Below are 15,000 nucleotides of genomic sequence, written 5' to 3' on the forward strand. Positions count from 1 at the left end.
AAACAACCACAGTGGAAATAAAAGTGTTTGAACTAACGGCCGGGGCGGGGGCGGGAAAGCTGTCTGGTCTGGCAGGTAATCAGGGAAGGTGTGAAATATTCCGGCATTAGGCGTGGGAGGAGGAGGAGGAGGAGGAGGAAGAGGAAGAAGAGGAAAAAGAGGAGAGCTTGCAAACAGTATATAAGGGAGTAGGGAGTCGGATGAGAGAGAGAGAGAGAGAGAGAGAGAGAGAGAGAGAGAGAGAGAGAGAGTAAAGCACCAGCTGAGCAAACAGAGTGGGAGAGAAAGAAGAGATAGGAAAAATAAACGTTAAAAGAATAAGAATAATATAATCCGAGAAAGATGTAATTACGAGGGAGTGTAGAGAAGAAATATTGAGGCAGCTAAGCAAATATTGTGAGCTGGTAACGTACACACACACACACACACACACACACACACACACACATGAGTAATCTTTCCTTGTTTCAACTTTCTTTACTCCTTCCTCCCTCCTTCCCTCCCTCCCTCTCTCTCTTAATTTATTTATTCTCTTGTATTAATTTTCTTTTCCTTTCTCTTCCTCCTCCTCCTCTTCCAATCGCGTTCGGTACGTAATGAATGGCCAACAGCTTTCTGCAGTAAGTAAAGAAAAGGATCTTAGAATCATTATATCAAGCGATTTAAAGCCCGGTCAGCATTGTTCAGAAGTAGTTAAAACTGCAAACAAATTGGTTGGCCTCATCGGACGAGTCTTTAATAATAAATCGGAAAAAGTAATATTAAAACTGTATAATTCGTTGGTTCGACCCCGTCTAGAGTACTGTGTACAGTTTTGGTCTCCCTACTACAGAAAAGACAGAAAAGTTGGAACGGGTTCAACGAAGAGTAACAAAGATGATTCCTAGGTTGAGAAATTTATCATGAACAAAGGCTTAAAGAAGTAATTTATTCAGTCTATCAAAACGAAGAATGCGAGGCGATCTAATAGAAGTGTTTAAAATGTTTAAAGGATTCAGTGATATTAATGCGGAAGATTACTTTACAATTGATCGATCAAATAGAACAAGAAGAAATCGCAATTTGAAGATAAGTGGTAAAAGATTCTCGTCGCACGAAGCTAAACACTTCTTCTTCAATCGAGTTGTTAATGTTTGGAACTCTACCCTGTGATGTCATTGATGGTACAACAGTTACGGCCTTCAAGAATAGATTAGACAAGTGTTTTGAATCCAACCAGCAACTAAGATATTAATTACTCTTTGTCGTAATAACGTTAAGTTCTTTCGAATACTGGTGTCCTTGTCCGCTTTTATCGCCCGGTTAGTGGTAGCAGTAATGGTAGTTCTTTCCTCTTTCCAACATAATTTCCATGCAGTTTTTCCATGCTGCATGGTTCTTTTTCCTTTCCTGCCAGCCTTGGCTGGAGGGGTGGGGAGGTGGGGAGGAGCCTTCGCCTTTGCTGTCCTTCATCTTCCACCTTTGATTAGATAGATAGTGTAGCTTGTCACAAACAGCCTCTTAAGGACCAGCAGGTCTGCTGTTGTTTGTTCTTCCTTTGTGTTCTCTTTGTGTTCCCCTCCTCCTCTTCATCTTCTTCCTCCTCCGTGACTTTCAAAACCAATCGCTCAAGTATTTTCTTTTGCAATATTCGTTTTCTCTCTCTCTCTCTCTCTCTCTCTCTCTCTCTCTCTCTCTCTCTCTCTCTCTCTCTCTCTCTCTCTCTCTCTCATACACAATAATAACAGCCTTGGTTACGTCGTTATTCAATCTTCTTTCACCTCTCTTCCTCCTCCTCCTCCTCCTCCTCCTCCCCCCCACACGGGTACACAATTGACCTGTTCACATTGATTGAGGTTGCTTCCCTGGTGACTGGTGGCCGCTGAGGGCGTTTGTTGTTGTTTTTTATCTTTTTTTTTTATTTTTTTTTTATTGGGAAGTGAGGTGGTGAGGGTGATTGTCGGTCGGGCGGTCGGAGTATAGGGAGAAAAAGAAGGAAGAGAGAAAGGGAGGGAAGATAGAAGGGTGAGAGGAAGGAAGAATAGAAGGATGGGAGGGAGAGAGGAGAGACGGATAGGAGAGAAGGGACGGAGAAAAGGCTCGGAAAGAAGGAAAATAAAAGGATGGGAAGGAGGGAGAAGAGAATGATGGGAGGAATGGAAGGGTGGATAGAAAAATGGGAGGGAGAGGAAAGAGGAGAAGGGAATGTGTGTGTGTGTGTGTGTGTGTGTGTGTGGGCCATTAAGTGGGTCGCATTGTCTAGTTTCTGTTTTTATCAAGTGACACCTTTTTCATTTTTCTTTTTTCTTTCATTTTTCTTTCTTCCTTTCAAATCCCACAAACTTGAAAGACACGTGAAGGATGGAAGACAATGGAACACTACTCTCTCTCTCTCTCTCTCTCTCTCTCTCTCTCTCTCTCTCTCTCTCTCTCTCTCTCTCTCTCTCTCTCTCTCTCTCTCTCTCTCTCTCTCTCTCCTATAGGCTTACTTATACTTTTTTTTCCTCACTCAGTCACTCCACAACTTCAAATATTTTTTCTCCCTTAAATTTTTTACCCTCCCTTTTTTCTCCCTCCCCCTTCTCCCTTTACACCTATTCACCCTTACTTCCCCCCTTGAATAGAACCGCCGCCACGCCATCATTATCCTCACCCTTTGCCACTCCCTTAACCATTTTTTTAAGGGAGGGAGGGAGAGAAGAGAAGAGGAGGAACTTTAGCATTTTCCTGTACCCTTTCTCCTCTAATATTTTTTTAGAGGAGGAGGAAGAAGAGGGAGAAGGAGGAGGAGAGTGGCAGGGTAGGGAGGGAAGAGGAAGGGGAGAGGGAAGGAGGAGGATGGCATAGTGTTGAAGGGGAAGGAAAGGCCAGGGGAGGGGAATGGAAGGGAGAGGAACACCAAGGGGCCATTTGTATGATAATATGGCATGGAGCGGCTGCCGACTGTTTAGTGCTGTCAGGGGAGCCACTGCAGAAAGGGAGAGGGTGAGGGAGAGGAAGGGAGAGAGATGTAAGAAGGGAAAAGAAAGTGAGAAGGATTTAGGAAGAGAAAAGAAAGGGATAGGATGAGGGAGCGTGGAAAAGTAAGGGAGAAAGATATAGGAAGGGAAGGAAAAGAAAGGGAGGGAGGAAGGGAGAGAGATGTAAGAAGCAATGGGAAAGAAATGGGGAGAGTTAGGTAGGGAGGAAAAAAGAATTGGAGAAGGTAAGGGAGAGAGAAGAAAGGGAGAGCTACGAAGGGAAGGGAAACAAAGGGAGAAGATAAGAGAGAAACAGAGAGGGAGTGAATAGAAAAAGCAGGAAGGGAGGGAAAAGAAGGAGATTGTGAAGAAGAGAAAGGTAGGAAAGGAAGGAAAAGAAAGGACAGAGGAAGGAAAGAAGATAAGAGAGAGAGAGAGAGAGAGAGAGAGAGAGAGAGAGAGAGAGAGAATACAGCGTGTGTGGTCAGGGTCATTTAATTCCCCTTGTTGAATCGTATTTCTTTCCTTAACCTTTTCCCTTCCCCTTTTTTTTCCCTCACTTCCTTTCTCTCCTCACCCCTCCTCCTCCTCGTCCCCTTCCCTCTCTCTTCATCCTCTCGAAAAGTAAATAAAAAAAGAAAAGGACAAGAAAAGAACGTGTGTTTTGTTTGTAATACTCCTGGTGGTTCCTCGATGGTCTGTTGAAGGGAAGAGGAGACGAAAGGGAAGGAGGAGGAAACAAGAATGAAGTGGAGAAGAAGGGAAGAATAGAGGAGAGGAGGTATCTTGGAATAAAGGAAAAAAAGATGAGGAGGAGGAGGAGAAGGAGAAGAGGTGAATCAAGGATGTATTAATTAGAAAAAAGAGGAACGAAAGAAGAAATGGGAGAAAGAAAAGGAGGAGGAGATTACATGGAGAACTTGTGAATAGAGAGAGAAAGAGTCACCCAGTCAGTCATCCATTGTCACCCATTCATCCAGTCAGCCAGTCATTTATTCTCTCACTCATCCACTTAGCCAGTCATATATGCTTTCATCCATTCATTTAGTCAGTCAAGCAATCATTTATTTTCTAACTCATTCACGTAGTCACCCAGTTAGTCAGTCAGTCAGTCAGTCAATCAGTCAGTCAGTCAGTCAGTCAGTCAATCACCCAGTCAGTCAGTCAGTCAGTCGGGTCCTCTCCGCCGTACAAGCGACTCTCCGTCTCTTTCAGTCAATCCTTTTCGCATGCAAACGAGGCGACTAAATTCCGCTCGCCCGCCTTCATTCACTTCCAAACCTCCTCCCCTTCCTCCTCCTCCTCCTTCCTCCTCCTCCTCCTCCCCTTCCTTCCCTTCCATCCCACAATTTAGTGAAGAAGGAAGGAGAGATTTCGTCTTTCTTAACTTCTTCCCCCCCCCCTCTCTCTCTCTCTCTCTCTCTCTCTCTCTCTCTCTCTCTCTCTCTCTCTCTCTCTCCCCCCCCGTGCTGCCCATTAAGTGTCACATAATTTCCCTGGAATCGATTTCGCCTCGGCCGCTCTGCTTCAGGTATTGGATATCAGCGCGCCAAGTAACGCACTATTGGGGGCGCCCTCTAATGCCTTATTCCTCTTCTTTCCTCCCCCTTCGTTTCTTTTCTCCCCCTTTCTCCCCTCCGTGTTTATCCTTTCCTCCCGAATCGGCTCTTTCGTTCTCGCTTCCTTTTCCCTTCTTCCCCCTCCTTTCCTTTCTATTTCTCTTCCTTGGCCATATTATTGATGTTATTCGCTTTCTTTCCATTCCCTTTCCTTTCTTTTTCTTCCCTCTCTCTAACTTTCCTTTCCCATTCATCTCTTCCTTTCTTCCATCTTTTTCTTTCCTTTCCTTTCCATTTGATTAAGTTACTTTTATTCTATTCCCTTCCTTGCCTTCTCTTGTGGTCCCTCTCCATCCTCACTGCTTGCTTTCCCTTCCCTTCTCTTCCTCTCCCTTCCCTTACCTTCCCTTCCCTTCCATCACCATATCTTTCCTTCATATATTGGCCCTTCCTTTCCCTCCCTTCCCTCCTCTTCCTCTCCCCTTCCCTTTCCTTCCCTTCCCTCCTCTTCCTTATTCTTCCATCACCATATCTTTCCTTCATATATTGGCCCTTCCCTTCCCTCCCCTTCCTCTCCCCATTCCCTTTCCTTCCCTTCCCTCCTCTTCCTTATTCTTCCATCACCATATCTTTCCTTCATATATTGGCCCTTCCTTTGCCTCCCTTCCCTTCCTTTCCCTCCCTTTCCCTTCCCTTCCCTTCCCTTCCCCTCCCTTCGTTTACCTTCCTTAACTTTCCATCACCATATCTTTCTTTTACGGTATATATTGACCCTTTCCGCCCCTCCCCTCCCTTTCCGCCCCCTTCCCTTCCCTTCCCTGGTGTATACTTCTCACATGATTGTTATTTTTATTGTTGTTGTTGATTTCTCCCTCACGTGTTGTTATTTTTTCCTTGTTATATAATTGGCTCTTTTTTTTTGGGGGGGGGGAGGGAGGGAGGGAGAGATGGGTCGGTTTTCTTTCATATCTTTTTTTTTTCTTCCTTTTTTATGGTTGTTGATTTTTTATGTTTCTTTTGTCCTTTTTTTTATTTATTTTTTTTTTTTTTTCGGATGATGTGCGAGCTTATTTTCTTCTCCTTTTTCTCTTATTTTCTTTTTTTTTCTTTTTTTCTTATGTGCGAGTTTATTTTTTCCTCCTTTTTTTTCTTATTTTCCTTGTGCGAGCTTTTTTTCCTCTTTATTTTCTTTTTTTTTTTCCTCTTTTTCTTGTTAACCACATCTGCTCACACGTGATCCATTTCCTCCTCCTTCTCCTCTTCCTCTTCCTCTTCCTCCTCCTCTTCGTTTTCTCTCCCCTCACTTCTGCTAATGTTTTCCGTGCACCACCACCTCCTCTCCTCTCCCCTTACCTCCTCCTCCTCCTCCTCCTCTTCACTGCTAAATCTGGCTCAAGTCTTCAGCCAGTGTCGGCGCGTCGCTCCCCCTTTGACCCCCCCCCCCCTTCCTCCCCTAACCCCTGGGACGGAACCACCAGGGGGGACTCGAGAAATTAAGAGGCTGGAGGGCTGTCAGGGGAAGGCGCGGTGGCTGGGGACGGCTTGACAAACGAGGCTTACGGGCTTGAGGGGAAGAAAGAGAGGAAAAGAAAGGAAAGAGGAAATGGTTCGTGTGTGTGAGGGAAGGGAGGGGGGAGGGGTATGTGTGCGGGGGGGGAGGGGGGGGAGAGGGGGGGTTAGCTATAGTACCAGATGGTTTTGAGGACTAAACATTCTCTCTCTCTCTCTCTCTCTCTCTCTCTCTCTCTCTCTCTCTCTGACATGATGTTCTTCTTGTCTTGTCTTGTCAGCTTGTTTTTGTCGCCTACTAATGTGTGTGTGTGTGTGTGTGTGTGTGTGTGTGTGTGTGTGTGTGTGAGAGAGAGAGAGAGAGAGAGAGAGAGAGTTTTTATCACATTTGCCGCCAGTCACTTCTACTACTACTACTACTACTACTACTACTACTACTGGTACTACATCTATAATAATAAAAACAGTGATAAAGATCATAATAATAGGCAATAAAACAACAGCAACATCAAAAAATAACAAGATCAATTTCAACTCACTTATATAATCTTCCTTTCTACACCACCTCGTAATCCTATTCTGCTTCTTTCCCTCCCTTTGTTCCTTCCCTCCCTTCGTCCCTTCCTTCCCTCCCTCCCCTCCTGTCTCATAAAAGTGTCAATATTAATGGCCACTTGAAATCCAAATACACTGTCGATCTTTTTTATGTAATGTCTCCTTCCCTTGCCTCCCCTTCTCCCCCTCCCCCTTCTCTCTCTCCCATTGCTCTCGTCACCCTCCTCTCCCTCTCCCCTCTCTTTTCATCTCTCTCTTCTCTCCCCTTTCATACCACCTCCTCCTCTTCCTCTTTCAGTACCTTTACTTCTTTGCATTACTTCCTTCCTTTCTCCTAACCTTCTCTCTCCCTCCTCTCTCCTTTTCTTTTCCTCCTTTTCCTGTTTCCGTCATTTTCCTTCTGATTTTTCCTTTCTCTCCATTCCTTCCCTTCCGTTTAATTCAATTACTCTCCTCTCGCAGTCTCCTCTTCCTCCTCTTCCTTTCTTCTCCCATCTATCCTCTCTCCCCTCTCCCCAGCTCTTCTCCCTCACCGTGAAAAGAAGTGAGATAGAATTAGGAAGGGATTTATTTTTTGCCATACCTCCATTCTTTTTTTATTTACATCACGTAGTCAACAGTGTGTGTGTATGTGTGTGTGTGTGTGTGTGTGTGTGTGTGTGTGTGTGTGTGTGTGATGCCCAGACGTCATTGGTAATTGGACGTAAACGGCGCATCTCCTCCCTTCCCCCGCCTCTTCCTCCTCCTCCTCCTCTTAGCCATCATCATCATCAGCAGAGAGAGAGAGAGAGAGAATAACAATAATATGCTTCAGGTATAAAATTATTGGCTTTTTCTTTTCTTTTTTCTTCCTGGATTATAAACATTTGTCTTGATATATATATTTTTTTCTCTTATGTCGTTCGTGTTTTATGACATTGTTCAACTCCCTCCTCCTCCTCCTCTTCCTCTCCCTCCTCCTCCTCCTCCTCCTCCTCCTCCTCCTCCTCCTCCTCCTCCTGTTGTAAGTCCGCACCGCAGGTTGTTGTACACGTCGTTAAGCCGCGACCTTTGCACTTTGTCATGTTCTGTGTGTGTGTGTGTGTGTGTGTGTGTGTGTGTGTGTGTGTGTGTGTGTGTGTGTGTGTGTGTGTGTGTGTGTGGTACTCTTACAGTCGCTCATTCCTCCACCTCTTCCGTTCTGCTCCTCTTCCTCCTTCACATTAACCTCGCTCTCTTTCCTCTCACCCTCCTCCTCCTCCTCCTTTGCTGGTCGTCGGGAGTTGAGCGCGGCGGACTCGTGTTTTTATGGGGTGTAAAAGCCTGGCAATGGGACGAGATTAAGGGAAATATATGTACTGTGATCCGCCCGGAATTCGCTTAAGTAGTAGTTCAGTTTTATGGCCGGGAAAATGGAGGGAAGAGAGGGAAGAGGAGGGAAGGATGGTAAGGCAGGAGAGGGGATGGTAGGAAGAAGAGGAAGGGAAAGGAAGGGAAGGGAAGGGAAGAGCCGCGTGTCAGAGGAAGTTTATTCTGATTTATTGTTCTGTTGTTTTGTTTTATGCCTTTTTATTATTCTTGTGTGTGCGTGTGTGTGTACTTTCGCTCCGCACCGTTGAGACTTTTTTATATACATATTTTATTCATATTTTTTATTCATAGTTCACACCTTTTTTCCTGTACCGATGAGACATTTTTTATTCATTTTATTCATAGTAAAATTAAAACACTAGGCGATTGTAGAGATAAAGATAGACAGAGATACAGATAAAGAGCATAGATAGATAGATAGAGATAGAGATAGACAGCAACAGCAAGTACACAAATCCATTCCCTTATTCTCCCCTCCCCCCATAACCCCGCCCCCCTCCGACCACCCTCCCCCCCCCCCTTTGTGGCTCTCCTCCCATACAGCGTAACAGACACAGACAGACAGACGCGTAGCAGTAGCCAAGCGGGTGAGCATGTGAGAGGTTCTAAAGGGCTGGCTGGTGCTGCGGCGGTGGTGGTGGTGTGGTGGTGATGACTGGTGTTAGTGGTGTTAATGGTGGTGGTGGTGGTGCGGCCGTCAGTCAGTGTGTGTGTGCGGCGCCGCGTGGAGGTGAGCTGCGTTGCCTTTCCTCCTGCTGTCGCTGTCGTCCCTATCGTTGTGAGAGAGAGAGAGAGAGAGAGAGAGCGAGATCTATAGTGAGGGTTTACTATATTACACTCTTCTGCCTCTTCTCCTCCTCTTCATTCCTTCTTGTTCTCCTCCCTCGTCCTCCTCCCTCGTCCTCCTCCTCCTCCTCCTCCTCAAGACACGTGTTGTTTGTGGTCTTTGGAGTTCACGCGATCAGAACCTCCTTTTTTTTTGTGTGTGTGGACTGTTTGGTGTTTGTGATCTTGTTTTTGTTTGTTTTTGACAGTAAAGGTGACACACACACACACAAAAAAAAAAAACTCAAAAGACTGTGATATTAAGAAGAAAAAAATAATAGCAAGTTTCCGTTTACATTTGCGTCTATAAAGAAAATGAAAAAAAAATCACTGAAAAAAGTCTTCGGTAAAAGTCCTCATGTGTCGTGTGTGTGTGTGTGTGTGTGTGTGTGTGTGTGTGTGTGTGTGTGTGTGTGTTTCCCCAACCTAGTGAAACTCTACCTTGTATATTGAGAGTCACCTGAGCGGAGTTGTGGTGGTGGTGGTGGTGGTGGGGACACGTGCTTGTGGTGGTGGTGGGGACACGTGGTGGTGGTGGTGGTGGTGGCGAGGGAGGAGTAAGTCGCCGCTCCTTCTGGTGATACTATACGACCCCCACCCCCCTTTTACCCCCATTCTCCCCTCCCCTCTTCGCCCCCTTTCTCTCCCCCTTCCCTCGCCCCTATTCTCCTCCCCCTCTCCCTCCTTTCTCTGCTCCCCTTTCCCCCTCTCCCCCTTTCTCTCCTCCCCTTCGCCCCATTTCTCCCCTCACCCTTTGCCCCTTTTCCTCCTTTCTCTCCTCTCCTCCCCTCTCTCCCTTTCTCCCCACTACCTGTTTATGCGACCGCCAGTGCTCGGCATTAGTGACTCGAGACAATAAAAAAAAAGCATTATCTGATAACCTGAGAAAATAAACCATTACCTGATAATTTGAGAAAATAAACACCAAAAACAAAAAGGGCAGCGTACAAAAAAAAAATGAAGTAAAAAGAATTGAAGATCGCACACACACACACACACACACACACACACACGAAAACTAACCTATCCACCCAAAAAAATATGTATCGGAAAAGAAGCAACAAGAAGCGATATGTGTGTGTGCGTACGTGTGTGCATGCCGTGGGTGGCTGATAGCAGGTTCCCAGCAGTGAAGGGTTCGTGACGCTGATGCGGGGTCACAGGTGTGTACACAGCTGCTCGTCACGGCAGGTGTGCGGCCATCTGTCGGGGACTGTTGAAGCGGAAACCCACGACGTGTTGGTTAGGTCCGGGAGTGCTCAGTAGGGGGGGGGGGGGGGTAGAGGAGAGGGTTGACAAAGGGGAAAAAAGAGAGGGAAGGGAAGGGAAGGGTCGTGACAAGGGGGAAAGGAGGCCAGGAAGGGAAGGGAGGGCAGAGGGTTGAGTCTTTGCAAGGTAGAGAGGAAGGGAAGGAAGAAAGTGGGACAAAGGGGAAAAAGAGAGAAGGAAGGGAAGGGAAGGGAGAGAGTATAGGGAAGAGGGAAGGGTCGTGACAAGGGGGAAAGGAGGGCAGGAAGGGAAGGGAGGGTAGAGGGTTGAGTCTTTGCATGGTAGAGAGGAAGGGAAGGAAGGAAGTGGGACAGAGAGCTGGACGAAGGAGGAAGGGAGGGCAGGGTTGGGACAGGAAGGGAAGGGAGAGGAGAGAGTCGGGTCCTTGGAAGAGAGGGAAGGGAAGGAAGCGGGGCAAAGCATATCTTGACAACGAGGAAAGGAGGGCAGGAAACGGACAGGAAGGGAAAGAAGGGCAGAGAGTCGGATCCTTGCATGGTAGGGAAGGGAAGAAAGGAAGCGGGGGAAAGCATGTCAAGGGAGGAGATGGTCGGGTCCTTGCATGGTAGGGAAGGGAAGGAGAGAGGAGGAAGGAAAGAATCATGTCGTGGCGGTCGATCTAACACGTCCATTCACAAGCGAGGGACCATTTTTCTCCTGGAACAGACCGCGAGGGGCGACGGACGTGACGGCTGGAGGCGGCGCGGCGGGAGGGCAGGGCGGGGAGGGGAAGGAGAGGGAAGGGAATGGCATCGTTTTGTGGCTGTGTCGTCGGCTGTCCGTCAGGCTAACCAACCAAGCAGGACACGTGACAGACTTTTCTTTCAATTGACTTTTTCACGCCCAAATTGATGACGATGATGAGGAGGAGGAGGAGGTAGAGACTTTTATCGGTGTGTGTGTGAGAGTGTGTCGGTGATGATGGTAGATTCCTGTCCCTTTTTTTTTCCTCTTTTGTGTGGGTGCGGTAAGGGAGAAAAAAAGAGAGAGGAGGAAGGGAATTTGGGTTGAGGTAGAGAGAGGTAGAGACACATGGGGGAAGGTGGAGGGAGGGGGGAGGGGGTCGGCGTGCATCATGTGAAGTCTTGCGTGTTGGGTATCGGTGGTGGTGTGGCTGTGGCGTGTTGGGGGACAATGTGTGTGTGTGTGTGTGTGTGTGTGTGTGTGTGTGTGTGTGTGTGTGTGTGTGTGTGTGTGTGTGTGTGTGTGTGTGTCGCCCTGCCTCACATCACCTCCACCTTTCCCACCACGTCACCTTCACCTGCCTTGTCTCACTTTACCTTTACGCCCGCCCACCTGACCTGCTCCAGCCTCTCTCCCTCCCTTGGGTTATGCATTCTGACAGCCCCGTGTGTTTGTTTATGCGCGGCCTGACATCACTGACCTTCCCTTCTCTTTCTCTCTTATATATCTATCACACACACACACACACACACACACACACACACACACACACACACACACACGTACACAGCAAGGGCAGGAGGGAGGCGACAGCTGTGTGTGTGTGTGTGCGCGTGCGTGCGTGGCCCCCCTTCTCACCAGGTAGCAGTAGTAGTAGTGGCAGTGGCAGCGGCGGCGGGGTGTCATTAGCCGTACTTACAAGGCTCTGAACGGCCCCCAGGACACGCCAGTAAGCATAGTTTGTCTGGTAAATACCGCCATTGACATTCCACTTGCAGAAGGCCACTCCGACATGGGCTGCACGCGACCTACCATTCCTCTTCCTCCTGGTGCTGCTTCTCCTTCTTCCTGTTTCTCCTCCGCTTTCCCCTCCTACTCCTCTTCTGTTTCTACCGCCTCTTACGCTGTCCTTTTCCTCTCTAACTCTATTCTTCCTCTCCTCCTACTTCTTCCTGTTTCTCCTCCGCTTGTTGTTGTTCCTCAACCTCTATGTCTTCATCATCGTCGTTTTCGTCTTGTTTCTCTTCTTGTTCTTCTTGGTCCTCCTGTTCTTGTTTCTTTCAATTGAGTCATCTTCGTGTTGTTCTTTGTCTTCTACCTTCTCTTCCTCCTTTGCATCTTCGTATCCTCCTCCTCCTTCTCCTTTGTCTTTTATCTTCTATCTTCTTCCTTTTCCTCCTCCTTCATCTTCCTATCCTCCTCCTCTCCTTCTCCTTGTTCTTTGTCTTGTACCTTCTCCTCTTCCTCCTTTGCATCTTCCTATCCTCCTCCTCTCCTTCTCCTTGTTCTTTGTCTTTTATCTTCTACCTTTTCCTCCTCCTTCATCTTCCTATCCTCCTCCTCTCCTTCTCCTTGTTCTTTGTCTTTTATCTTCTACCTTTTCCTCCTTCTTCATCTTCTTATCCTCCTCCTCCTCCCCCAAGGCGGGCGCTTCAAGGGTCTCTTCTTGCTTAGTAGGAGGCGACCTGAAGCCCCGCAGCTGACGGCTTCTCGCGGCTCTTTCTTCCTCCGCCTCGTGCTCTAACACCGCCGCTGGTATGTGTGTATGTGTGTGTGTGTGTGTGTGTGTGTGTGTGTGTGTGAACGTGTGTGGCTTACTTATACTTCCTGCAGCCACAAGATATCTTCCCCCACCACACACACACACACACACACACACACACATTATTTAACGGGACCAAACATGACAAGACTACACAGGCGGACGTTCCATAAGGTGACAGGCTGCGGCTACTGGTTGGTATTTCCTCCACTTGTTGGTATTCTCAGACGCTCCGCCTCACCTCTCACATCAACTCTTTCCAAAGGCCAAGAGGGAGATCAATCGGGTCTTCATGAGCGTTTTTTTAGGTTCATGGTACAGAAGAAGGGTCAGACTACCACCAGGGCCATGAAACTACCCCTGGAAATGCCCAAAACTCCTGCGAAAGCCTTGTCAGATATGTGAGCTTGGGCGTCGTTTGGTTTAAGAATACGACCCCTGACTTGTTAAGAGGGAGGATGGGAAGGGGGAAAGGTGTTGGGTTGGGTTGACAAGAGGAGTAGCAAGGGATTAAGGGATGTATTAGAGAGGGTGAGTGAGGGAGAAAAGGGAGAGAGAAGGAAGGGGATAGGGGAAAGAAAGTGAAAGGGGGAAGAGAATGGAGTAGGGTGTGGGTGGATGAGGTGTGTGTGTGTGTGTGTGTGTGTGTGTGTGTGTGTTTAAGGTACAATTTCGTGCATTTATTCATATCTCCTTCATGATATCACTTACGTATACAAACCACAAGATACAGCAACAACAACAACAATAATAATAAGGGAAACTATGCAAGTGCTAATAATATATTAAATAGAAGGAATCAGAAAGTTAGAGAAAACAGTTTAGTGAAGAAATCGTCGGTGTAGGAAAAAAAACGCAAATTGTGTTGATGGCCGATTCGTAATATGAAAGAAAACGGGAAGAATGAAGTTGAAATAAAAGAAAAAAGATCGGAGAAAAAAACTACAAATAATAAAAAAAATAGATTGATGAAGAAATCGTAACACAAAGAAACAATAAAAAAAGGTCGATGAAAAAGAAATTGAACAAGAAAAAAAATATCGTAGAGTAAAAGAATAAAAGAAAAAAAACTACACACGAGAAAAAAGTTAATAAAAGAAATCGTAAAATATGACAAAGAAAGAAAGAAAGAAAAAACGTTGATTAAAAAAGTGAACCGTGAGGTAAAAAAATAAATAAAAAGGAAAAGAAAAAAGAAACCTGGCAAATTAAAAAAAATAGTGTTAATGAAGAAATCGTGTAAAGGAAGAAAAAAAAAGAGGAAAGAAACGTGTTGTGTGAAGGCCAAGTTAACAAGACTCGAGAGACATGTCACCACCACCACCACCTTCATCACCACCACCATCACCACCACCACTACTACTAACACCACCACCACTAACACCACTAACACCAATACTAACACCTTCATCACCACCACCATCACCATCACCACTACTTCTAACCCCACCACCACTAACACCAATACTAACACCTTCATCATCACCGTCACCATCACCACCTTCACCACAACCACCACCTTCATCACCACCTCCACTAATACCACCACCACCACCACCACGCAATTATTCTTTTTATTTATTTCTCTTTCTCGTTATTTCAAGCTCAACTTTGCTCCCTAATTTCTGTGCCGCGTCGAACCTGAAAAAGTAAGACATACTGAACTCTTTTTATCTACCTATCTCACTATCTTCCTTGTTATCATTTTCTTATTCTTTCTTACTCTCATTATTTCAAACTCAACTTTGCTCTTTAATTTCTCCGCTGCGGCGAATCTGATAAAGGAAATGACATACTGCAGTCTTTTTCTCTATCATTTTTTATTTTATTAGGGGGTGCTTATATAGTTTGAGTTTCTGTGGGGGATATGTGTCATGAGCTAAAGATCTCTTTCCTGAGGCATCTATCAAAATTATCTATCTAACGGTTCTTTCTTCTATCTATCTATCATTCACATTCACACACACACACAACACGAGGTCATCATAGCAGTTTTAAGTCACCTGGTCGAAGTATCCGCGGCCTCCTCCTCCTCCTCCTCCTCCTCATGTCTGTGTGGGTTCAGTCAGGGCCTTCTAAGAGCGAAACGGCACCTTGGTTTAGTTGTCTCTTTGGCCCGGGTCGCGGCGGGACGCGTAAACAGGCCGCAGCCGCCGTGCCCAGGGAGCGAGTGTTTGGAGAGGAAACAAAGCCTTCTGTTGCCTCAGCCCAAACACGTGTGTGAGATAGGTAAAGGGAGGGACGGGAGGGGGCAGGAGGTGAGGATGGGAGGAGAAATAGGGGGGAAAGTTAATTACACGTAAGATACACCAAACTTTGTACGGTCTTATATTTGTTCGTACGTGCAATACACACACACACACACACACACACACACACACACACACACACACACACACGTTTTCGAAATATGTTTTTATTGCTTTTTTATTTTTCCATATTTTACAACTTTTCGTGCGGTACACAACCTTGAAAAGTGTGTGTGTGTGTGTGTGTGTGTGTGTGTGTGTGTGTGTGTGTGTGTGTGTGTGTGTGTGTGTGTGTTCCC

General features: G+C 46.4%; 1 protein-coding gene across 4 annotated transcripts in view; it reads left to right on the forward strand.

Moving 5' to 3' along the window:
- The window catches only part of LOC127005399 (proline-rich protein 36-like), a 155,167-nt gene that overhangs the window by 110,350 nt on the left and 29,817 nt on the right, over positions 1-15,000 (forward strand). The window contains exon 1 of one of the 4 annotated variants that reach the window (XM_050874243.1): positions 8,571-8,642. The exons of the other annotated variants lie outside the window; for them this stretch is intronic. Coding sequence (XP_050730200.1) covers positions 8,586-8,642 — 57 coding nt within the window. The 5' untranslated portion in view covers positions 8,571-8,585. Of the gene's footprint in view, positions 1-8,570; positions 8,643-15,000 lie in introns of those variants that run through there. 4 annotated transcript variants of the gene reach the window in all.

This window comes from Eriocheir sinensis, chromosome 3 (genome assembly GCF_024679095.1).
Source record: "Eriocheir sinensis breed Jianghai 21 chromosome 3, ASM2467909v1, whole genome shotgun sequence".
NCBI lineage: Eukaryota > Metazoa > Arthropoda > Malacostraca > Decapoda > Varunidae > Eriocheir > Eriocheir sinensis.